The following is a 25,884-nucleotide window of genomic DNA, read 5'->3' on the forward strand; positions in this document are numbered from 1 at the left end:
CAAATCCACCCCTGGCTGTTTAGTCAGACTCTACTGATGCTAGCTGGGTCCTATCTGCTTGTCTGCTGCTGCTTCTCACTCAATTCAATTTAACCTGTCTGGGCCAGTGGGATGCTTGCAAAACCTCATAAATGCTATAACTTCAATTTCTCAAACATATGACTATTTTACACCGTTTTATAGATACACCTCTCCTGAATCGAACCACGTTGTCCGATTTCAAAAAGGCTTTACAGCAAAAGCAAAACATTAGATTATGTCAGCAGAGTACCCAGCCAGAAATAATCACACAGCCATTTTCAAAGCAACTAGCATGCATCACAAATACCCAAAACACAGCTAAATGCAGCACTAACCTTTGACAACCTTCATCAGATGACACTCCTAGGACATCATGTTACACAACACATGCATTTTTTGTTCGATAAAGTTCATATTTATATATAAAAACAGCATTTTACATCGGCGCATGACGTTCAGAAAATCTTTTCCCTCAAATGCTTCCGGTGAATTAGCGCTACAATTTACAAAATTACTATTCGAAAACATTGTTAAAATGTAATATTGTCATTCAAAGACTTATAGATTAACATGTCTTGAATGCCATCGCTTTGCCAGATTTAAAAATAACTTTACTGGGAAATCACACTTTGCAATAAACGACGCGGTATGCCCAGAAAAAAAGTCTAGGCTATAAATGTTGGAGCCATCTTGGAACGATCAACCATCAAAAATACTATTGTAAATAATCCCTTACCTTTGATTATCTTTATCAGAAGGCACTTCTAGGAATCCCAGGTCCATAACAAATATAGTTTTGTTCAAAAAAGTTAATAATTTATGTCCCAATAGTGTTAGCGCGCTCCGAAGGCTAGTGAAAATGTACCGTGTGCGTCTGACTTGTCGTCAGGAATGACCAAAAAATATATATTTAAGTTCGTTCAAACATGTCAAACGTTGCATAACATACATCTTTAGGGGCTTTTTCAACCAGGGCTTCAATAATATTCCATTGGGATGGTTGCATTGTTTTATCAAAACGTTTCGAAAAGGGAGAGTACCCATGGGCGCCGACGTCACAATGGTAATGGCCCATCCCCTGTGACCAAGTTCCACAGCCTCTCTTTGGGTCAGTTACTACCATAGAAGACTCAAACCACTTTGTAAAGACTGGGGACATCTAGTGGAAGCCATAGGAAGTGCTAAATGATTCACAAGCCCCTGTGTGTTTCAATGGCAAATGTTTGAAGTGATATCCACACATCAGATTTCAGTTTCCTGTCAGGATTTGTCTCAGGGTTTTGACTGCCATATGAGTTCTGTTATACTCACAGACACCATTCAAACAGTTTTAGAAACTTTAGGGTGTTTTCTATCCAAATCAAACAGTTATATGCATATTCTAGTTACTGGGCAGGAGTAGTAACCAGATTAAATCGGGTACGTTTTTTATCCGGCCGTGCAAATACTGCCCCCTATCCCCAACAGGTTTATTGGCATGGTCAACATATGTTAACATTGCCAAAGCAAGTGAAGTAGATAATAAACAAAAGTGAAATTAATAGTAAACATAACACTGACAGAACTTACAAAATAATAAAGGCACTTCAAATGTCATGTTATGTCTATATACACTGTTGTAACGATGTGCAAATAGTTAAAGTACAAAAGGGAAAATAAATAAACATAAATATGAGTTGTATTTACATTGGTGTTTGTTCTTCACTGGTTGCCCTTTTCTTGTGGCAACAGGTCACAAATCTTGCTGCTGTGATGGCCCACTGTGGTATTTACCCCTGTAGATATGGGAGTTTATCAAAACTGGATTTGTCTTCAAATTCTTTGTGGATCTGTGTAATCTGAGGGAAATATGTGTCTCTAATATACACTGCTCAAAAAAATTAAGGGAACACTAAAATAACACATCCTAGATCTGAATGAATGAAATAATCTTATTAAATACTTATTTCTTTACATAGTTGAATGTGCTGACAACAAAATCACACATAATCAATGGAAATCCAATTTATCAACCCATGGAGGTCTGGATTTGGAGTCACACTCAAAATTAAAGTGGAAAACCACACTACAGGCTGATCCAACTTTGATGTAATGTCCTTAAAACAAGTCAAAATGAGGCTCAGTCGTGTGTGTGGCCTCCATGTGCCTGTATGACCTCCCTACAACGCCTGGGCATGCTCCTGATGAGGTGGCGGATGGTCTCCTGAGGGATCTCCTCCCAGACCTGGACTAAAGCATCTGCCAACTCCTGGACAGTCTGTGGTGCAACGTGGCGTTGGTGGATGGAGCGAGACATGATGTCCCAGATGTGCTCAATTGGATTCAGGTCTGGGGAACGGGCGGGCCAGTCCATAGCATCAATGCCTTCCTCTTGCAGGAACTGCTGACACACTCCAGCCACATGAGGTCTAGCATTGTCTTGCATTAGGAGGAACCCAGGGCCAACCGCACCAGCATATGGTCTCACAAGGGGTCTGAGGATCTCATCTCGGTACCTAATGGCAGTCAGGCTACCTCTGGCGAGCACATGGAGGGCTGTGCGGCCCCCCAAAGAAATGCCACCCCACACCATGACTGACCCACCGCCAAACCGGTCATGCTGGAGGATGTTGCAGGCAGCAGAACGTTCTCCACGGCGTCTCCAGACTCTGTCACATCTGTCACATGTGCTCAGTGTGAACCTGCTTTCATCTGTGAAGAGCACAGGGCGCCAGTGGCGAATTTGCCAATCTTGGTGTTCTCTGGCAAATGCCAAATGTCCTGCACGGTGTTGGGCTGTAAGCACAACCCCCACCTGTGGACGTCAGGCCCTCATACCACCCTCATGGAGTCTGTTTCTGACCGTTTGAGCAGACACATGCACATTTGTGGCCTGCTGGAGGTCATTTTGCAGGGCTCTGGCAGTGCTCCTCCTGCTCCTCCTTGCACAAAGGCGGAGGTAGCGGTCCTGCTGCTGGGTTGTTGCCCTCCTACGGCCTCCTCCACGTCTCCTGATGTACTGGCCTGTCTCCTGGTAGTGCCTCCATGCTCTGGACACTACGCTGACAGACACAGCAAACCTTCTTGCCACAGCTCGCATTTATGTGCCATCCTGGATGAGCTGCACAACCTGAGCCACTTGTGTGGGTTGTAGACTCCATCTCATGCTACCACTAGAGTGAAAGCACTGCCAGCATTCAAAAGTGACCAAAACATCAGCCAGGAAGCATAGGAACTGAGAAGTGGTCTGTGGTCACCACCTGCAGAACCACTCCTTTATTGGTGTGTCTTGCTAATTGCCTATAATTTCCACCTGTTGTCTATTCCATTTGCACAACAGCATGTGACATTTAATGTCAATCAGTGTTGCTTCCTAAGTGGACAGTTTGATTTCACAGAAGTGTGATTTACTTGGAGTTACATTGCGTTGTTTAAGTGTTCCTTTTTTTTGAGCAGTGTACATACATTTGGCAGGAGGTTAGGAAGTGCAGCTCAGTTTCCACCTCATTTTGTTGGTAGTGTGCACATAGCCTGTCTTCTCTTGAGAGCCAGGTCTGCCTATGGCAGCCTTTCTCAATGGCAAGGCTATGTTCACTGAGTCTGTACATAGTCAAAGCTTTCCTTAAGTTTGGGTCAGTCACAGAGGTCAGGTATTCTGCCACTGTGTGCTCTCTGTTAAGGGCATATATTATTTGGTGTTTTACGTTGTACACAGAGGATATTTTTGCAGAATTCTGCATGCAGAGTCTCAATTTGGTGTTTGTCCCATTTTGTGAATTCTTGGTTGGTGAGCGGACCCCAGACCTCACAACCATAATGGGTTTTATAAAAGATTTAAGTATTTTTTAGCAAGATCCTAATTGGTATGTCGAATTTTATCTTCCTTTTGATGGCATAGAAGGCCCTTCTTGCCTTGTCTCTCAGCTTGTTCACAGCTTTGTGGAACTTACCTGTGGCACTGATGTTTAGGCCAAGGTATGTACGTTTTTTGTGTGCTCTAGGGCAACTGTGTTTAGATGGAATTTGTATTTGTGGTCCTGGCAACTGGACCTTTTTTGGAACACCATTATTTTTGTCTTACTGTCAGGGCGCAGGTCTTACAGAATCTGTGCAGAAGATCTAGATCAGTGGTTCTTAACCTGGGTTCGATCGAACCCCACACACACACCCGACTCATATGATTCGTGATGACACGCCCCGCTTGGCCATCATTGGCTGCAGGTGATCACGCAACATCGCTTGGCCTATCTGTGCTGCAGGGAATTTGGCGCGCTCAGTAGTCGAATTGTGACTGTCGTGATGGTACGTCGTGTGATTTCTTTCTTAATATTTTAATCCCTTCATACTAACTATGTCGAGCAAAAAAAGAAAGTGGTCGGACGAATATGTACAATATGGATTCACATGTATAACGGAACGTGATGAGAGTCAGCGTCCTAACTGCATGATTTGCAATGCCAAGTTGAGCAATTCTAGTCTAGCACCGGCAAAACTAAGAGAACACTTCCTTAAGCTGCATGGAGATGGACAATACAAGAACACAACGCTCGCTGAATTCAAGGTGAAGAGAGCCATTTTTCCAATTAAGAAGGGTTCGGTGAATGCGCATATGAAACTGGTGGGGGTCAGTACCTCCAACAAGGTTAAGAACCACTGATCTAGATGCTGCTGTAGGCCCTCCTTGGTTGGGGACAGAAGCACCAGATCATCAGCAAACTGTAGACATTTGACTTCAAATTCTAGCAGGTTGAGGCCAGGTGCTGCAGACTGTTCTAGTGCCCTCGCCAATTCGTTGATATATATGTTAAAGAGGGTGGGGCTTAAGCTGCATCCCTGTCTCACCCCACGGCCCTGTGTTCTTTCCCAATTTTAACTGCACACTTGTTTGTGTACATGGATTTTATGTCGTATGTTTTTCCCCCAACACTGCTTTCCATCAATTTGTATAGCAGACCCTCATGCCAAATTGAGTCAAAGGCTTTTTTGAAATCAACAAAGCATGTGTCACGACTTCCGCCGAAGTCGGTCCCTCTCCTTGTTCGGGCGGTGTTCGGCGGTCGACGTCACCGGCTTACTACTCACCACGATCTATGTTTCCCTGTTCGTTTGGTTTTGTCTTAATTGTACACACCTGTTTATGATTCCCTGATTATGTTCATTATTTAACCCTCTGGCTTTCCTGTTTGTCTTGTCCGTGATTGTTTCCTGTTTTGTGGTTGTTGGAGGTGTTTCTACCAACCATGTATTATTGCTGTGGGAGAAGTTTTATTATGGTTTTGAGTAAACACGTTTTTGTTTGCACTCATCCCTGTGTCCTGCACCTGACTCCGATACTTCTCTAAACGAAATCATTACAGCGTGCGAAGACTTTGCCTTTGTTTTGGTTTGTTTGCTTGTCAATTAGGGTGTGCAGGGTGAATACGTGGTGTGTTGTATGGTAATTTGGTAAAAAGACAATTTGTAATTTGCTCAGTACATTGTTTTCACTGAGGAAATGTACAAGTCTGCTGTTAATGGTAATGCAGAGGATTTTCCCCAGGCTGCTGTTGACGCATATCCCACGGTAGTTATTGCGGCCAAATTTGTCTCCACTTTTGTGGATTGGGGTGATCAGGCCTTGGTTCAAAATATTGGGGAAGATGCCAGAGCTAAGGATGATGTTAAAGAGTTTAAATATAACCAAGTGGAATTTGTGGTCTGTATAATTTATCATTTAATTGAGGATACCATCAACACCACAGGCTTTTTTGGATTGGAGGGTTTGTATTTTGTCCTGTATTTCATTCAATGTATTTGGATAATCCAGTGGGTTCTGGTAGTCTTTAATAGTCGATTCTAAGATTTGTATTTTGTCATGTAGATGTTTTTGCTGTTTGTTTTTTGTTATAGAGCCAAAAATATTGGAGAAGAAGGAAAAAAAAGTGTTTTATCCATACATCTCCATTTTGGATAGATAACTCTTCGTGTTGTTGTTTGTTTAGTGTTTTCCAATTTACCCAGAAGTGGTTGGTCTATGGATTCTTTAATTACATTGAGCTTATTTTTGATGTACTGTTCCTTTTTTTTCCATAGTGTGTTTCTGTATTGTTTTAATAATTCACCATAGTGAAGGCGTAGACTCAGGATTTCTGGGTCTCTATGTTTTTTTGTTGGATAGGTTTCTCAATTTCTTTCTTAGGTTTATGCATTCTTCATCAAACCATTTGTCATTGATGTTAATTTTCTTTGTTTTCTCTGTTTGACAATTTTAGATTTGATAGGGAAGCTGAGAGGTCAAATATACTGTTTAGGTTTTCTACTGCCAAGTTTAAACCTTCAGTATTACAGTGGAACGTTTTGTCCAGGAAGTTGTCTAAAAGGGATTGAATTTGTTGTTGCCTAATTGCTTTTTGATAGGTTTCCACACTACATTCCTTCCATCTATAGCATTTCTTAATATTATTCAGTTCCTTTGGCTTTGAGGCCTCATGATTGAGTATTGCTCTGTTCAATTAGACTGTGATTTTGCTGTGATCTGATAGGGGTGTCAGTGGGCTGACTGAATGCTCTGAGATACTCTGGGTTGAGGTCAGTAATAAAGTAGTCTACAGCACTACTGCCAAGAGATGAGCTATAGGTATACCTACCATAGGAGTCCCCTCGAAGCCTCCCATTTACTATGTGCATACCCAGCGTGCGACAGAGCTGCAGGAGTTGTGACCAGTTGGAAATGATTGATCCCCATTCTCTCTCTTTCTCTCTTTTTCTCTCCCTCTCTCCCTCTGTGTTTTTTAAAATTTTTGTTGTTGTTTGTTTACCAAGATACTAGTGTTTGATGTGTGTGTGGGAGGATGTGTTACTGTCTGTTACTGAAACCTCCCTCTCTCTGTCATTCTGTTACTGAAACCTCCCTCTCTCTGTCGTTCTGTTACTGAAACCTCCCTCTCTCTGTCGTTCTGTTACTGAAACCTCCCTCTCTCTGTCGTTCTGTTACTGAAACCTCCCTCTCTCTGTTGTTCTGTTACTGAAACCTCCCTCTCTCTGTCGTTCTGTTACTGAAACCTCCCTCTCTCTGTCGTTCTGTTACTGAAACCTCCCTCTCTCTGTCGTTCTGTTACTGAAACCTCCCTCTCTCTGTCGTTCTGTTACTGAAACCTCCCTCTCTCTGTCATTCTGCTACTGAAACCTCCCTCTCTCTGTCATTCTGCTACTGAAATCTCCCTCTCTCTGTCGTTCTGTTACTGAAACCTCCCTCTCTCTGTCGTTCTGTTACTGAAACCTCCCTCTCTCTGTTGTTCTGTTACTGAATCCTCCCTTTTTCTCTGATCATCCCGCATGCTGTCTTTTGCTGTCACAAATCCTACAACACCCTAGAGAGATGGATTACATGCTAATGGAACCTAGGGCACCTGTGTGTGTGTGTGTGTGTGTGTGTGTGTGTGTGTGTGTGTGTGTGTGTGTTTGTTTGTTTGTTTGTGCGCGCACGCGTGTGTGTAGTGGACATTCTAATCAATAATGAGGAGAGACAAGGTCAATCACCAATCAGGATATTACTTTATTCAAAACGTATTAATAACATCGATTAATTATTATTTTATTTGATTGAATATACGAAATATACAATAGACTTGCAGTGAAGCTGCTCAACAACTACACCATACCAGTCATCCAATAGACTCCCATTCAGAGCGACACACAGAAGCATCCAGGGTCAATGCCCTGCTCAAGGGCACAGATCTCCTACCAGGCCAAAAAACGTGAACCCGAACTCTCCAAGACCCCCCCCCCCCTCCCCCAGTTCCCCAATAGCTGTTCCTCAACCATTCGAGACCCCTCCCACAGTGCCCCCCCAAGAATAAAAATAAAAAATACAATTAATTCCGTTACCCACCCCCAAGAACTCCCAATGCACCAACAACCGAGAGAATGTACTAAAGAGACAGAAGAAAACAGCAAAAAAAACAAAGGATATCAAGGACAACTAAAATCATAACAGCAATGCCAACTGTATATGTTTGTGTGCATGTCTGGCACTATTACATGTATGTGTGTGTTCTTGTATGTGTTTATTTGAGTGAGAGTGTGTGTATATGCATGTGTACAAATACCTACACGGCATCAGCCTCAGGCAAACCAGCATTAGCTGTAAAAACACTGGCTCTCAGTGTCATTCAAACATACTTTTTATTATGTTTTATTTTGACTTTATTTTTGACTTTTATCTTTGACCATCATTCTATCTCCCGCACAGCAACTCCACTCCCACTTGTCTCAAATTCCACACCCCAACCCTCAGTTTCCCTCAGCCCATCCCACCGATCTCTGCTGGCCACCCTCTTCGGATTTCTACGCAACATATATCTTTCAACTATGCTGTGATGTTTAACGTCCAATTTCAATCTATCTAATCGAATAGAATCCACAGATTGCGAGTTGAAGATAAATACTTTTACTAAGAGTATTAGTATATTAGTAATTGACTGACCCGGTCTCTCCAGATCTCCTAACAGTACTATTTCTAGGGTAAATTTTAGATCAATGCTATGCATTTTTAGCCATTCCAGAACCAGGCTACCTGAGGGCAATACCAAAATATTGATCTATTGATTCTGTATCCTCACAACAAAATCTGCAGAGCTTCAATGAATTTATGCCCCAAATATTCAACATTTTGTTGGTGGCAAGAATTCTATATAATAATTTTAGCTTAAAAGCACAAAGTCTTGAATCTTGCGTTGCTTTATATATCACCTCATACACCTTGTACCATGGGATCGGTACATCAAAAATCTCTTCCCAACTATTTTGCAATCTTTTGCAGTTGTCAACATCCTGGTCCTCAAATAAAGCTGGTATACTTTCCTATTTATGCTATTTTTATTCCTCCACAAGTTTTGATCCTTTATATTGGGCAGATAGAACAGTTTCCTACCCCCTCCTGCTGCCACCTGCCTCCTCCATTTTTAGGGTAATGCTGTAATCAATTGGTTGTACTCTTGGATTGAGCAGACCTTCCCGTACAATTCTGATAACTCCACGAAGACATAACTCTATCATTCCAATTTACAATACAATTTCAGAACAAAATACCCTTTTCAAACATCTTTCCAGCACATTTGAGTTCAGCCATAATATTTGTTGTAATATTTGTTCTATCTTTTCAGGGGGATGAAATTGAAATTGTAGCCAGCTCTGCAATGCTTGTTTGAAAAAGAGAGATACTTTGAAAAGTAATATTTTTTTAAGATCCAATACGTAATATTGATCACTTCTCATAATTAGGTTGTAGTCCAGAGAGTACAGAAAAGTTATCTAGATCTTCAATGAGACATTGCAGGGATCTAGCTTGCAGACTTAATATAAAACTTGAGTCATAGGCATACATGGACACCTTTGTTTTTAAACCTTGGATTTCTAATCCTCTAATGTTGTTGTTGGATCTGATTTTAAAAGCTAGCATTTCGATGGCCATAACGAATAGATATGGTGACAGCGGACACCCTTGTTTAACTCCTCTTGACAATTCAAAACTCTCTGAGAAGTAGCCGTTATTTACTATTTTACACCTGGGGTTGCTATACATTATTTTTGCCCGTTTTATAAGAGAATCACCGAAATTGAAAAAATCCAGGCATTTATAAATAAAATCCAGTCTTACTTTATCAAATGCCTTTTCAAAATCCGCTATAAATACCAGTGTCATGACTCCTGCCGAAGTTGATGCCCCTCCTTGTTCGGGTGGTGCTCGGCGGTCGATGTCACCGGTCTTCTAGCCGTCATTGATGGGAGAATGTTTACCCATGTTTACCCATGTTTATTTTTTATGTACGTTGGTTTTGTGGAGTTTCTTTTATAAATATTAAACAACTCCAGTTACACAAAGTTGGTTTCTCCTGCACCTGACTCTCCTGCCACCTACACACACTACAATGACAACCAGGCCTGGCTTCTTAGATGTTTCATGATGTTCTATTATTTCTAGTAGTTGTCGTATATTATCTCCAATGTATCGTCCATGTAAAAAACCTGTCTGATCAGGAGGAATAATACCTGGTAAAACCCTTTTTAATTCTGAGTGCAATGCATTTCGCTAGTATTTTTGCATCACAACATTGAAGTGTAAGGGGCCTCCAGTTTTTTTTAGATAGACTGGGTCTTTATATTTGCCATCTGGGTCTTGTTTTAATAATAGAGAAATCAGACCTTCCTGACAGACTACCATTTCTATAGGAGTAGTTAAATAGATAGATCAATAGATCAGCCGGTCACGGACAGCAGACGGAATGTACAGACGCCCAACGGGACACTGGAGGGGAGTGGGCTCTGCACGTTGCGCCTGCTCAATGTCTGCGTCCAGCTCCCACACTACCGGCGCCACCAGGCAGGAGGCTGGGAGTATGGGGATGGGATCCATGGGCCGCTCCTCTGTGTCATACAGCCGGGACAATGCTTCTGCCTTCACATTCTGGGAACCTGGTCTGTAAAAAAGGGTGAAAACAAAACAGGTGAAAAACATGGCCCACCTTGCCTGGCGAGGGTTCAGTCTCCTTGCCGCCCAGATGTACTCCAGATTGCGGTGGTCAGTCCAGATGAGAAAAGGGTGTTTAGCCCCCTCAAGCCAATGCCTCCACGCCTTCAAGGCCTTGACAACAGCCAACAGCTCCCGGTCCCCCACGTCATAGTTTCGCTCCGCCGGGCTGAGCTTCCTCGAGAAGAAGGCACAGGGGCGGAGCTTCGGTGGCGTACCCGAGCGCTGAGAGAGCACGGCTCCTATCCCAGCCTCGGACACGTCCACCTCCACTATGAATGCCAAAGAGGGATCTGAGGTAAACGAGCCGAGGTAAACAGAGCCCTCAGGTGACCAAAAGCCCTGTCCGCCTCAGCCGACCACTGCAACCGTACCGGTCCCCCCTTCAGCAGTAAGGTAATGGGAGCCGCTACCTGACCAAAACCCCGGATAAACCTCCGGTAGTAATTGGCAAACCCTAGAAACCGCTGCACCTCCTTCACCGTGGTGGGAGTCGGCCAATTACGCACGGCTGAAATGCGGTCACTCTCCATCTCCACCCCTGAGGTGGAAATGCGGTACCCTAGGAAGGAGACAGACTGTTGGAAGAACAGGCATTTCTCAGCCTTGACGTACAGGTCATGCACCAACAGTCGACCAAGCACCCTGCGTACCAGGGACACATGCTCGGCGCGTGTAGCGGAGTATATCAGAATGTCATCAATATACACCACTACACCCTGCCCGTGCAGGTCCCTGAAAATCTCATCTACAAAGGCTTGGAAGACTGATGGAGCATTCGTCAACCCCTTACGGCATGACGAGGTACTCATAATGCCCTGAGGTCGTACTGAACGCCGTCTTCCACTCGTCTCCCTCCCTGATACACACCAGGTTGTAAGCACTCCTGAGATCTAGTTTGGTGTGCATTGACTCAATCGCCGTGGTGATAAGAGGTAGCGGGTAACTGTACCTCACAGTTATCTGATTTAGGCCTCAGTAGACAATACATGGGCGCAGACCTCCCTCCTTCTTCTTCACGAAAAAGAAACTCAAGGAGGACCGAATGTACCCCTGACGCAGGGATTCAGAGACATATGTTTCCATAGCCGCCGTCTCCGCCTGTGACAGGGGATACACGTGACTCCTGGGAAGTGCGGCGTCTACCAGGAGATTTATCGCACAATCCCCCCGTCGATGGGGTGGTAATTGAGTCAAAGAAGGCGAGAGCCAAATCGGCATATTTGGGGGGAATGCGCATGGTGGAGACCTGGTCTGGACTTTCCACCGTAGTAGCACCTACGGAAACCGCTAAACACCTCCCCGAGCACTCTCGCGACCACCCCGTGAGAGCCCTCCATTGCCATGAAACAGTGGGGTCATGACAAGCGAACCAGGGTAGGCCTAGCACCACGGGAAACACAGTAGAGTCAATGAGGAAGAGACTGATTCTCTCCGTGTGACCCCCCTGCGTCACCATGCCCAGAGGAGCGGTGGCCTCCCTACTCAACCCTGACCCTAATGGTTGACTGTCTAAGGCGTGAACTGGGAAAGGCATAGCCACTGGAACGATGGGGATCCCTAAACTATGGGCGCCTGAATCGACGAGCGCCTTATCCTGGGAATGCGGGGAAAACTCCGGAAAAGTAACAAACAAAAACATGTGTGCAACAGAGGGCTCTGGGTGAGAATGGTGCTTCTCACCTGGGGTGATGCCAGGGTGCCCTGCCTGCTGCCTCGACCCCCAGAGGAACCAACCCGGCACCGACCGGCAGTGTGACCTCTGCGGCCACAGAGGGTGCACGAGACGGAACTTCCTCAGGGCTCCCTGAGCGCAGCACCTCCCAGCTCCATGGGCATCGGAGCGGGGGTGCTGGGGGATGGAACCGATAGACCCCGCTCTGGATGGCCAGCAGCTTATCCAGCCGAATGGACAAGTCCACCAGCTGGTCGAAGGTGAGGGTAGTGTCCCTGCAGGCCAACTCCCGACGGACATCCTCGCGCAAACTGCAACGATAGTGGTCAATCAGGGCCCTGTCGTTCCATCCCGCACCAGCGGCCAGGGTCCGAAAGTCCATCGCGAAGTCCTGCGTGCTCCTCGTCCCCTGCCTCAGGTGGAATAGACGTTCACCGGCCCCTCTACCCTCGGGCGGGTGGTGAAATCCTCGAAGTTATCCAGCGCCGCATCTCCTTCTCCCCACACAGCATTGGCCCACTCCAGGGCTTTCCCCGAGAGGCACGAGACGAGGGCGGACACCTTCTCATGGCTTGAGGGAGCCGGGTGGATGGTCGATATAAATCCAGCTGCAGCAGGAAACACTGGCAGCGTGCGGCCATCCCATCGTACTCCCTGGGAAGTGCGAGACGAATTCCACTGGAACCGGGTGTGGAGGGGGTGAGAAGTGAAGACCCCTGTTGTGCTGGTGGGAGCGCTGGAGGAACCCTCTGTCTCTCCCAGCGGTCCATTATCTGGACGACACAGTCCATGGCGGCGCCGAGATGGTGAATCAACGCCGTGTGCTCCTGGACGCGCTCCTCGACTCCGCTACCATAGGTACCTGTTCCTGCTGACTCCATACTCGGGTGTGAAATTCTGTTAGGTATGCGTAACTGGCTGTAGGGTAGTCAGGCGCAGGAGAGCAGAATTTGGGTAGCAAACGGAGCCTTTTATTTATGCGAACAAAACACACGGCACAAAGAACACTAAACACAATACAGGTTGACATAACCCAGCGCAACCAGTCTAACGTGCGCATACACAAAACAATAAACAATTTCACACACAGACATGGGGGGAACAGAGGGTTAAATACACGACAAGTAATGAGGTAAATGTAAACCAGGTGTGTGGGAAAACAAAACAAAACAAATGGAAAATGAAAGGTGCATCGGCGATGGCTAGAAGACCGGTGATGTCGACCGCCGAACGCCGCCCGAACAAGGAGAGGAACCGACTTCGGCGGAAGTCGTGACAATGTTATACTGGAAAAATTCAGTTATAAATTATTTTGTCTTAGTTAAAAATAAATTGTCCTGCAGTAAACTTTGATTAAATTTCCAATATCCCCGTCCATGTGGAAAATCTATAATAGTTATGTGAATGCCAATTAGATGATGATCTGATCGCATTCTGTCTCCTATTAAAACGTTTTTAACCTTTGATGAAAGAGACAAGAAAGAAGTCAAGACGACTAGCTTGATTAAGTCTCCTCCATGAAAATCTCACTAGGTCTGGGTTTTTTAGTCTCCAAATATCCACTATTTCTAATGTGTCCATAATATTTGTGATTTCCTTAAGGGCCAGGTGATGATAGTTTGTAGAGTGATTACCTTTACCGTCCATTGAGGTACTTAACACTGTGTTATAGTCTCCTACCATAATGATATGATCATTTGTTGCCTGTAAGTTCAATAAATTGGTATAAATGTTTTCGAAGAAGTATGGATCATCCTGATTTGGACCATATAGATTAATGAGCCAAATGTATTTTTTGTCCACTTTCATATTCAAAAAGATCCACCTGCCTTGCGGATCATTCCTGACTATTTGCACATTCAGATTTACATTTTTGTTAATTAATATCATCACACCTTTTGAGTTCCTCTGTCCGTGACAAAAAATTATTTCACCACCCCATTCCTTTTTCCACGCAACTTCATCTAAGGATGTAGAGTGAGTTTTCTGTAAGCAGTATATGTTATATTCCTTTTCTTTTAGCCACATAAAGACTGATCTTCTTTTTTATAATCTGCTAAACCATTACAATTATAACTGGCTATACTTATTTCACCCCTTACCATGACTAGATACTATTCTCGATTAATTATTGCAATAATGAAGCTGGTCGACGACCCACCTGTAGGTGATTCGTTGAGAGCCCAACAAGGGGATTTGAGCAGAATTTTATAGTAAAGTCCATCCTCCTGAATGTTCATGACAAACAACAGATGTATGGAATGGGTCACACGGTTAGGATTTTTATGAAATATACTAATAATTCACAGCAGACTGTATCTGCTGTAAAGACTGTTCTCATTGTGTAGAAACCAGGGTCTGGCCCCCAAAACAAAGTTCCTCTCATCATTATCCATACCCGAACCATCTCCACCCTGGTACCTCCCGGCACAAACAAAACAACAACATTTGATGCAATAACAGTATTATTACACAATCTTGTAATTTCTCCACGATATGTGTGTTTTTTTGTTTGTGTTAGTGTGCGTGTGCGGGGGTAGGTGAAAGGCAAATGCAAAGAGCTGACTTTGCGTCTTTGTCTGTCCAATAAATTATTCAAATCCCAAAATAATTAAAGCTGAAATCTGTTATCAGCGTCCTCCATTACGGCACTGTGTGTCCTCCATGCGGGCTCAATACGTACGCCAGTCTCTCTCCAGGCTCCCACTCAGTATGGGGGCTGATACAGACCACAGAAGCTGAATCTTAAACACACACACCCTGTCAGAACAAAGAAGTAAACTGTGTGTCTCAATGTCGGACGGTTTGGGGTTGGAGGACACACACAAGGATGGTGAGATGTGCATAAGGAGGCTGATCTCTCTACCTTTCTCTCTCTTTCACTGTTTCTATGCTTTTTATTCTTCTCTGCTCATCTCTGCCATCCATCTCTCCCCGTCTATTTTCACTCCCCTTTTCTATCCCTCTTTCCTCTCTCTTACTCCTCTCTCTCTCTCTCTCCCTCTCCCCCTTTCTATCTCTTCTCCCTTGCTGTTTGTATTACTGTAACAGAATGTCTGTTAGTCATCTAAAACCCAGTTCCCCTTCTCTCTGTCTCTCACTTTCTCTCCCTTCCCCTTTCTCTCCATTACTTTCTCTCTCCATTCCTCTCTCTTTCCATTCTTCTTTCTCTCCATTCCTCCCTCACTCTCCCCCTATTCCTTGTTTGTCGATGTTTCTGCCAATGCGTGTGTGTGTGAGAGAGAGAGAGTGTGTGTGTCTGACCAGCTGTTTGGCGTCGGTTTGGTCATGTGACTGGTGTCGCTATCTCACACACACACACACACACACACACACACACACACACACACACACACACACACAGATACGCATGGGCATACACATACAGACACACACTTTCAGATTCTTTATACACAAAATCCTCTACTTGGTCTCTGTATGCCCCCGAGATACATTTTGAAACACTCCATCTCTTAGTCAGTGGAAAAATGATTCCCGCCTCCACAGCACTGGCTGTTGATTGGGTGCTGACAGGCGGTTGGAGGTGATTGATTGCTCACTGGGCCAATGTTGGGAGTGGGTCTGTTGAGGTGCAGCGTGCTGGTGTGATTATAGATTTTAGTGTCACTCCCGATGCTCCAACTAATAAACATCCAGGGAAGTACAGAGTCTGATATTGGGGTAGAGCCAGGCGTTCCCATAGATACAGTACCTCAGCAGAGCATAAAACACCCTGATGCAGCATTAAGTGTTGCACCAAACACCTAACAACTCAACTGACACCAATAAAGAACTTACCAGCGTAGGTAGAGGGCAGTGTGTTACTGTGTGTGTGTTATGTCTGGGTTGTCCTTCCTGTTGTCTAGTGTTCGGATGTCAAATCAAATCCAATTTTATTAGTCACATTCTTCATAAACAACAGGTGTAGACTAACAGTGAAATGCGGACTTCCCAACAATACAGAGAGAAATAATAGAACAATAATAACACAAAGAATAAATCCACAATGGGTCATGATAACTTGGCTGTATACACTGGGTACCAGTACTGAGTCATGATAACTTGGCTGTATACACTGGGTACCAGTACTGAGTCATGATAACCTGGCTATATACACTGGGTACCAGTACTGAGTCATGATAACTTGGCTATATTCACTGGGTACCAGTACTGAGTCATGATAACTTGGCTATATACACTGGGTACCAGTACTGAGTCATGATAACTTGGCTGTATACATGTGGTACCAGTACTGAGTCAATGATAACTTGGCTATTTTCACTGGGTACCAGTACTGAGTCATGATAACTTGGCTGTATACACTGGGTACCAGTACTGAGTCATGATAACTTGGCTGTATACACGGGGTACCAGTACTGAGTCATGATAACTTGGCTGTATACACTGGGTACCAGTACTGAGTCATGATAACTTGGCTGTATACACTGGGTACCAGTACTGAGTCATGATAACCTGGCTATATTTTTTTATTTATTTTTATTTCACCTTTATTTAACCAGGTAGGCAAGTTGAGAACAAGTTCTCATTTACAATTGCGACCTGGCCAAGATAAAGCAAAGCAGTTCGACAACATACAAAAACACAGAGTTACACATGGAGTAAAACAACATACAATCAATGATGCAGTAGAAAAAATAAGACTATATACAATGTGAGCAAATGATGTGAGATAAGGGAGGTAAAGGCAAAAAAATGCCATGGTGGCAAAGTAAATAAAGTATGGCAAGAAAAACACTGGAATGGTAGATTTGTAGTTTGAAGAAAGTTAAAAGTTAAAATATAAATAATATGGTGCAAAGGAGCAAAATAAATAAAATAAATAAATACAGTAGGGGAAGAGGTAGTAGTTTGGGCTAAATTAAAGATGGGCTATGTACAGGTGCAGAGATCTGTGAGCTGCTCTGACAGCTGGTGCTTAAAGCTAGTGAGGGAGATAAGTGTTTCCAGTTTTAGAGATTTTTGTAGTTCGTTCCAGTCATTGGCAGCTGAGAACTGGAAGGAGAGACGACCAAAGGAGGAGTTGGCTTTAGGGGTGACCAGAGAGATATACCTGCTGGAGCGCGTGCTGCAGGTGGGTGCTGCTATGGTGACCAGTGAGCGGAGATAAGGGGGGACTTTACCTAGCAGGGTCTTGTAGATGACCTGGAGCCAATGTGTTTGGCGACGATTATGAAGTGAAGGCCAGCCAACGAGAGCATACAGGTCGCAGTGGTGGGTTGTATATGGGGCTTTGGTGACAAAACGGATGGCACTGTGATAGACTGCATCCAGCTTGTTGAGTAGGGTATTGGAGGCTATTTTGTAAATGACATCGCCGAAGTCGAGGATTGGTAGGATGGTCAGTTTTACGAGGGTATGTTTGGCAGCATGAGTGAAGGATGCTTTGTTGCGAAATAGGAAGCCAATTCTAGATTTCACTTTGGATTGGAGATGATTGATGTGAGTCTGGAAGGAGAGTTTACAGTCTAACCAGACACCTAGGTATTTGTAGTTGTCCACAAATTCTAAGTTAGAACCGTCCAGAGAAGTTATGCTGGATGGGCGGGCAGGTGCAGGCAGCGATCGGTTGAAGAGCATGCATTTAGTTTTACTTGTGTTTAGGAGCAGTTGGAGACCACGGAAGGAGAGTTGAATGGCATTGAAGCTCGTCTGGAGGGTTGTTAACACAGTGTCCAAAGAAGGGCCAGAAGTATACAGAATGGTGTCGTCTGCGTAGAGGTGGATCAGAGATTCACCAGCAGCAAGAGCGACATCATTTATGTATACAGAGAAAAGAGTTGGCCCAAGAATTGAACCCTGTGGTACCCCCATAGAGACTGCCAGAGGTCCAGACAGTAGGCCCTCCGATTTGACACACTGAACTCTGTCAGAGAAGTAGTTGGTGAACCAGGCGACGCAATCGTTTGAGAAACCAAGGCTACTAAGTCTGCCGATGAGGATGTGGTGATTAACAGAGTCAAAAGCTTTGGTAATGGGTACCAGTACTGAGTCATGATAACTTGGCTGTATACACTGGGTACCAGTACTGAGTCATGATAACTTGGCTGTATACACGGGGTACCAGTACTGAGTCATGATAACTTGGCTGTATACACGGGGTACCAGTACTGAGTCATGATAACCTGGCTATATACACTGGGTACCAGTACTGAGTCATGATAACTTGGCTATATACACTGGGTACCAGTACTGAGTCATGATAACTTGGCTATATTCACTGGGTACCAGTACTGAGTCATGATAACTTGGCTGTATACACTGGGTACCAGTACTGAGTCATGATAACTTGGCTGTATACACGGGGTACCAGTACTGAGTCATGATAACCTGGCTATATACACTGGGTACCAGTACTGAGTCATGATAACTTGGCTGTATACACTGGGTACCAGTACTGAGTCATGATAACTTGGCTGTATACATGTGGTACCAGTACTGAGTCAATGATAACTTGGCTGTATACACTGGGTACCAGTACTGAGTCATGATAACTTGGCTGTATACACGGGGTACCAGTACTGAGTCATGATAACTTGGCTGTATACACTGGGTACCAGTACTGAGTCATGATAACTTGGCTGTATACACGGGGTACCAGTACTGAGTCATGATAACTTGGCTGTATACACTGGGTACCAGTACTGAGTCATGATAACTTGGCTGTATACACTGGGTACCAGTACTGAGTCATGATAACTTGGCTATATACACTGGGTACCAGTACTGAGTCATGATAACCTGGCTATATACACTGGGTACCAGTACTGAGTCATGATAACTTGGCTATATATACTGGGTACCAGTACTGAGTCATGACAACCTGGCTATATACACTGGGTACCAGTACTGAGTCATGATAACTTGGCTGTATACACTGGGTACCAGTACTGAGTCATGATAACTTGGCTGTATACACTGGGTACCAGTACTGAGTCATGATAACTTGGCTGTATACACTGGGTACCAGTACTGAGTCATGACAACCTGGCTATATACACTGGGTACCAGTACTGAGTCATGATAACTTGGCTGTATACACTGGGTACCAGTACTGAGTCATGACAACCTGGCTATATACACTGGGTACCAGTACTGAGTCATGATAACTTGGCTGTATACACTGGGTACCAGTACTGAGTCATGATAACTTGGCTATATACACTGGGTACCAGTACTGAGTCATGATAACTTGGCTATATACACTGGGTACCAGTGCTGAGTCATGATAACTTGGCTATATACACTGGGTACCAGTACTGAGTCATGATAACTTGGCTATATACACTGGGTACCAGTACTGAGTCATGATAACTTGGCTATATACACTGGGTACCAGTACTGAGTCATGATAACTTGGCTGTATACACGGGGTACCAGTACTGAGTCCATGATAACTTGGCTATATACACTGGGTACCAGTACTGGTCAGTGCCTGCTCTGAGTATGTGTCCTGGTAATCCGTCTGGCCCCGTGGCCTTGTGAATGTTGACCTGTTTAAAGGTCTTACTTACATCGGCTACGTCAGGGAGCCCACTCATTTGTCTCTCTTGAGCTGTTCCTCTTCCGTGTCCCGGGGATTAGGGCCTGGTTTGAAATGAGCAGTACATCCACAGCTGCCGACCCGTTGAAGTAGAAATCTTCATCTAAATTGAGGTTAGTGATCACTGTTCTGATGTCCAGAAGATGTTTTCAGTTATAGGAAATGATGGTGGAAATATTATATACAAAAATGATGAACTAAAAAAAGTCAAGATCAGCGTAAAAAACAAAAAATAAAATAATTGGTCAGGAGCTGGTAAGATGGCAGCTATCCACTGCAGTGCTGTGTGTATAGCTCATATATCTCTGTCCCAGATTGGGGCTGCAGTATGTAACCCAATGGGGAATCTTAGGCCCAGTTTTGCTGAGAAAGCATTCACAGACTGACTGGCCCTTCTGTTTCTCTCTCTTCCTGTTTCTCTCTCTTCCTGTTTCTCTCTTTTTTTCTGATTCTCTTTCACCCTATCCCTTTCTTTTGTCTGCTCACTTTTCTGCTCATTCTCTCTCTTTCTCTCTCTTTCTCAAGTACAAACACATCCATGACATGCCCTTGAATGTTAACAATTTTTTCAATTGTGTGTTTGTGTGATCGCGCGCATGTGTATGTGTGCGTGCGTGTGTGTGTGTGTGTGTGTGTGTGTGTGTGTGTGTGTGTGTGTGTGTGTGTGCGCGCACGCTGGAAGTAGTCCTCTATCAGTAGCAGCTGATAATTGGTGGTATGGATGCTCTGACGCTTAGAGACAATCCTGGAGATAACCAGAGAATACTGTCATTTCATTAACACTCTTCCATCCCTTTAACCGACACAGAGCTCTGAATTCATATCTGTAATTGTCTAACTTTTCTCCTCCTCTGTTTCCTCTTCTCTTCTCCCCAGTGATTTTCTGTCTTCAAAGTACGTGGAGAGGCATATTTCAGAAAATGGGAAGGCTGTCATCTTCAAAGTAAGAACCTGAGCCCCGTATGGAAATCCTGTCTCTGAATTAGAATGTTGTTTCAGACATGAGATGGTTTGATGAGAACCTGCTGATAGGGTGCACTACGGTGTTGTGTCATTAACTACCAATGGTTGATCCTTAAAACTCTTCATCTGGGATTAACAACATCCTCATAGCTCGCTGACCGTACTGTAGTCTGGACATCCACCTCTCTGTGCCACGGTAATCTCAGAGATTACCAGTGAGATTAGGATGGCCAGATCATAGTTAAACAGTTAAAAAGATTATTAAATTATTAGGGGAATAATAACCCACACTTTACAGATTATTATCTCTTCCTGTTATTACTAGGAGATACTTTATTAGCCATCAACAGTCTTTACAGTGGCCAACTATGTAATAATGTTTATAAACAGCTGAGAAGCAGCAAGGTAGAATAACATTATTTTTGATGGTAAGAAACCAAGAACAGATTTGTTCTGTCAGACTTGTAACACCATGTAGATTAGACCTGTCATGTAAGATTGACACCATGTAGATTAGACCTGTCATGTAACATCGACACCATGTAGATTAGACCTGTCATGTAACATTGACACCATGTAGATTAGACCTGTCATGTAACATCGACACCATGTAGATTAGACCTGTCATGTAACATCGACACCATGTAGATTAGACCTGTCATGTAACATCGACACCATGTAGATTAGACCTGTCATGTAACATCGACACCATGTAGATTAGACCTGTCATGTAACATCGACACCATGTAGATTAGACCTGTCATGTAACATCGACACCATGTAGATTAGACCTGTCATGTAACATCGACACCATGTAGATTAGACCTGTCATGTAACATCGACACCATGTAGATTAGACCTGTCATGTAACATCGACACCATGTAGATTAGACCTGTCATGTAACATCGACACCATGTAGATTAGACCTGTCATGTAACATCGACACCATGTAGATTAGACCTGTCATGTAACATTGACACCATGTAGATTAGACCTGTCATGTAACATTGACACCATGTAGATTAGACCATTCCTGAACCAACACCCCCCTACTAGCTCTAACTTTGCTGATAGCTACTTTCAGGACGAATGTACTTACTATGACTGAGATGTGTGGTTGTTCCACCTAGCTATCTGAAGATGGATGCAAGTAGCTCTGGATAAGAGTGTCTGCTAAATGACTACAATGTAAAAAACTAAACAATTTGGGCCATGATTTCAACAGCCCTGCAGCTTCCCTAGCACTCTCTCTCTCTGTGTCTCTCTCTCACTTGTCTCTCTCTGTCTCTATCTCTCTTTTGTCTCTCTCTTTTGTCTCTCTTTCTCTCTCTCCCTCCTTCTCTCACTGACACACACAATCTCTCTCTCTCTCTCTCTCTCTCTCTCTCTCACACACACACACACACACACACACACACACACACACACACACACACACACACACACACACACACACACACACAGACTCAGAGGGCAGTGTGTCCTACTTGTGTACGTAGTGATTGTCTGACCCTCTTATTGTCTTGCTGTTGTTCTCAGAGTCCAGATTATTTGATTAATCGCTCTTATCTGGTCCATCTGAGATCACTGTTCAGACCGATTTAGCTCCTCACACACGCATGCACACACACGCACACACACACACACACACACACACACACACACACACACACACACACACACACACACACACACACACACACACACACACGCACACACGCACACACACACAATGCAGTTTGCTAGGTGTTTCTTGCCTCTATGAGAACTGGAGCAGAAGGTTCAGAGGAGGGGAGGAAGAGAGGTGCTGGATAATAGAGCACAGCCCTGCTTATAAATAGCTGTCTCTTCCTATCTTCCTCTCTCTCTCTCTTTCTCTCTCTCTCTTCCTCTTGTTCTTCCCCTCTCTCACTCTCTCTCTGACTCTCTCTGACTCTCTCTCGCTCTTTCCCTCACACTCTCTCTCCCTTTCTCTCTCTCTCTCTCTGACTCTCTCCCTCTCCCCCATTGACTGAGAGTGATATCACAGGAAGGAGAGGGGAACTCTAATGACAACAGAAGTAACAGTCCTCTCATCCATAGATAGTGATATAGATAGACAGGCTTTGATGGTCAGTGTCTCCCTCCACATTCCTCACTCCCTCTCTTTCCATCTCTTTCTCTCTCTCCCTCCTTCCTGAGAGAGTTGTGGTAGAGAGTGAGTGTTGTGGTAGAGAGAGAGGGAGTCATGGTATGCAGCGGGGCAGTGCAGAGCTGCCTCCTTGTGTTCGGCCCAGGGGAGGGTGTAGTGCAGGAATTGATCCAGTGATAAAAGCTGTTTTCCCTCTGAGAGGCTGTCTTCCTGTCTAATGGCAGTTAGACCAGGAGAAATAGACCAGGAAGAGACAGCACTTAGACATCATACAAATCTATATGAATAAATATGGCTTTATGTACCACACGCACAGGCAGCCTAACACAGCAGAATGGGCCTAAGCACTCTGTGGTTTAAAAAAGCCTGAGAGATGGAGAGAGAGACATCGAGGGGGAGGGAGAGAGAGTCATCGAGGGGGAGGGAGAGAGAGTCATCAAGGGGGAGGGGGAGAGAGACATCGAGGGGGAGGGGGAGAGAGACATCGAGGGGGAGGGGGAGAGAGACATCGAGGGGGAGGGGGAGAGAGACATCGAGGGGGAGGGAGAGAGAGACATCGAGGGGGAGGGGGAGAGAGACATCGAGGGGGTCGATCATTGCTGTGGCTTCCTGTCAGTAGATGATCTGATGAGAGAAACAAGAGGAAGGTTAAGATAGGATAGAGGGATGAGAGGAGGAGTTGTGAGGAGGAGAAGATCTCCCTCTCAGATCCTTAAATGTGTTCAAGGGATGCATCTGACCTGGTTGAGCCCCCAGAGCATTTCTCTGCACCTGAGATAACATCTGCAAATCTGTATACGCGACCAATAAACTTTGATTTGGGACACACAGGTCCCTGTAGTCTTGATTCTGTCGAACATATTAGTATTCACAGACACCCCTTGGTCTGTGTGAGCATATACTCTGTGATAGATTACTTCAGTCTCGGTGATTGATTGCTCTGTTTTAATCTCCTTATGAAATGCTCAATGATAGATTGCTCTTTCTTCAGAGTGTGCAGCAGTGTGTGTACAGTATGTGAAGTACGTGTATATGGTGTGGTCAGGACAATGACCCTGTCCATAAAGAAAACAGGCACTCGTGTTGATGTGTAAGGAGTAGATATGTGTTTAAATTGATGGTAGTAGCTCCACCTTTCAACACATTGCTGACATCTTTGGTTGTTTCTGGCCAGGAGGTTGGATTGGCTCTAAAGTTACTGACAGTTGTGTTAATCTCTCTCTCTCTCTCTCTCTCTCTCTCTCTCTCTCTCTCTCTCTCTCTCTCTCTCTCTCTCTCTCTCTCTCTATCTTCATCTCTCTCTCTCTATCTTCATCTCTCTCTCTCTCTCTCGCTCTCTCTCTCTCTCTCTCTCTCTCTCGCTCTCTCGCTCTCTCTCTCTATCTTCATCTCTCTCTCTCTCTCTCTCTCTCTCTCTCTCTCTCTCTCTCTCAGGGAGGAGAACATTGTTATTACCAGGGGATAGTGCGGGACATCCCTGAATCCTTCGTGGCCCTCTCCACCTGCCACGGCCTGCAGTGAGTATTCTGTGTGTGTGTTTTCCTCAGATCAGTATTTCCTTCCCCCTGTGTCCCAGTCTCAGGCCTAAATAGCAATTATCCCATTTAGGCATTATGCCAGTATAATTATTGCAGACTAGCTGATCTCTCTCTCTCTGTTTATTGTGTGTGTGTGTGTGTGTGTGTGTGTGTGTGTGTGTGTGTGTGTGTGTGTGTGTGTGTGTGTGTGTGTGTGTGTGTGTGTGTGTGTGTGTGTTGTCCAGTCATGACACACAAAGGCCGCCACTCAAAGCCAGTTTCCTTTATGTTGTGTTGGTCCCACCTGGACCTGATCCCAAGGCTCTTACAGGGAGCTGAACTGAACACCAGGGAACACCATTTGGGTAGCTTGATGCTACCAACCACCTCAACATACACATACAGTCATACTTTATTTCTCTTTCTGTTCACACACAAACACATCTCTCTTCCTCTCTTTCTCTCTCCATCCTCTCTCTCTCCCTCCTCTCTCTCTTCATCTTCTCTCTGTCTCTCTCTTTCTCTCTCCATCCTCTCTCTCTCTCCCTCCTCTCTCTCTTCATCTTCTCTCTGTCTCTCTCTTTCTCTCTCCATCCTCTCTCTCTCTCTTCATCTTCTCTCTCTATCCTCTCTCTCTCTGTCTCGTTCTCTCTGTCTCTCCCTTTCTCTCTCCATCCTCTCTCTCTCCTCCCTGCAGCATTGTCCTGTGGGACGTCTCTGTTTCTCAGGCTCGTATTTTTAGTTGTTTTCTAAAGCAGTGCTTTCTCTGAGAGAGAGAGATGGGTCAGCTGGAGAAAGCCCTGCAGGGAGGTGTGTGTGTTGTATGTATGTTTATGTGTGTGACTGTATTGGGATATATCCGACAGTATTGGGCATCTCGAATGCAGAGGAAACACACACACACACACTCAGAAGAAACACACACCTGCAGTGACACACACCTGTGTCAGTCAGAGAGACGCACCTCTTCTATATACATCTCTCAGCAAGATGAGAGAGAGAGAGCGAGAGAGAGAGAGAGAGAGAGAGAGAGAGAGAGAGAGAGAGAGAGAGAGAGAGAGAGAGAGAGAGAGAGAGAGCGAGAGAGAGAGAGAGAGAGATTCTCTTAAACTGAGTCAGGTCTTTACCATAATCTACATCCTGCCTTGCCTTCACACACACCCTGTCGTGCTGCAATATAATATTAACAGCCGAAGTAGGATTGGGACTCAATTGAATATACCTGTCCCAGTGTATATCAGGCTCTAAACCATCCACAATGAGACTCAGAGAAAACTGTTCTTCTAGATACTCCCAAACTGGGGTACGCTACGCCGTCGGGGGTACGCCAAATAAAAGTGTGATTCACATTTAAATAAAAAAATGTCAAACAGTACATTTATATTTTTCAACGGGGTTATACATTTGGGTGAGGTTTTTTTCTCGCCTGAGTAGCCTTGTTTCACTGACAAAAATAAAATTAAACCATCTAGTGTTCAGCGAAATAACAACAAAATGTCAAATGCAGGTAGCCTAGTCAAATAATTAAC

General features: G+C 44.5%; 1 protein-coding gene across 5 annotated transcripts in view; it reads left to right on the top strand.

The window, feature by feature from the left end:
- The window catches only part of LOC115177043 (disintegrin and metalloproteinase domain-containing protein 22), a 103,828-nt gene that overhangs the window by 22,644 nt on the left and 55,300 nt on the right, over positions 1–25,884 (top strand). For all 5 annotated transcript variants that reach the window (XR_003872322.1, XM_029737504.1, XM_029737500.1 and 2 more), the window contains 2 exons: positions 20,620–20,686; positions 24,273–24,355. Coding sequence is in view for 4 of the 5 variants with exons in the window: in XM_029737504.1 (XP_029593364.1) it covers positions 20,620–20,686; positions 24,273–24,355 (150 nt within the window). In the remaining variant the exon portion in view is untranslated. The remainder of the gene's footprint in view (positions 1–20,619; positions 20,687–24,272; positions 24,356–25,884) is intronic.

Source organism: Salmo trutta, chromosome 37 (genome assembly GCF_901001165.1).
Source record: "Salmo trutta chromosome 37, fSalTru1.1, whole genome shotgun sequence".
NCBI classification, from domain to species: Eukaryota; Metazoa; Chordata; class Actinopteri; order Salmoniformes; family Salmonidae; genus Salmo; species Salmo trutta.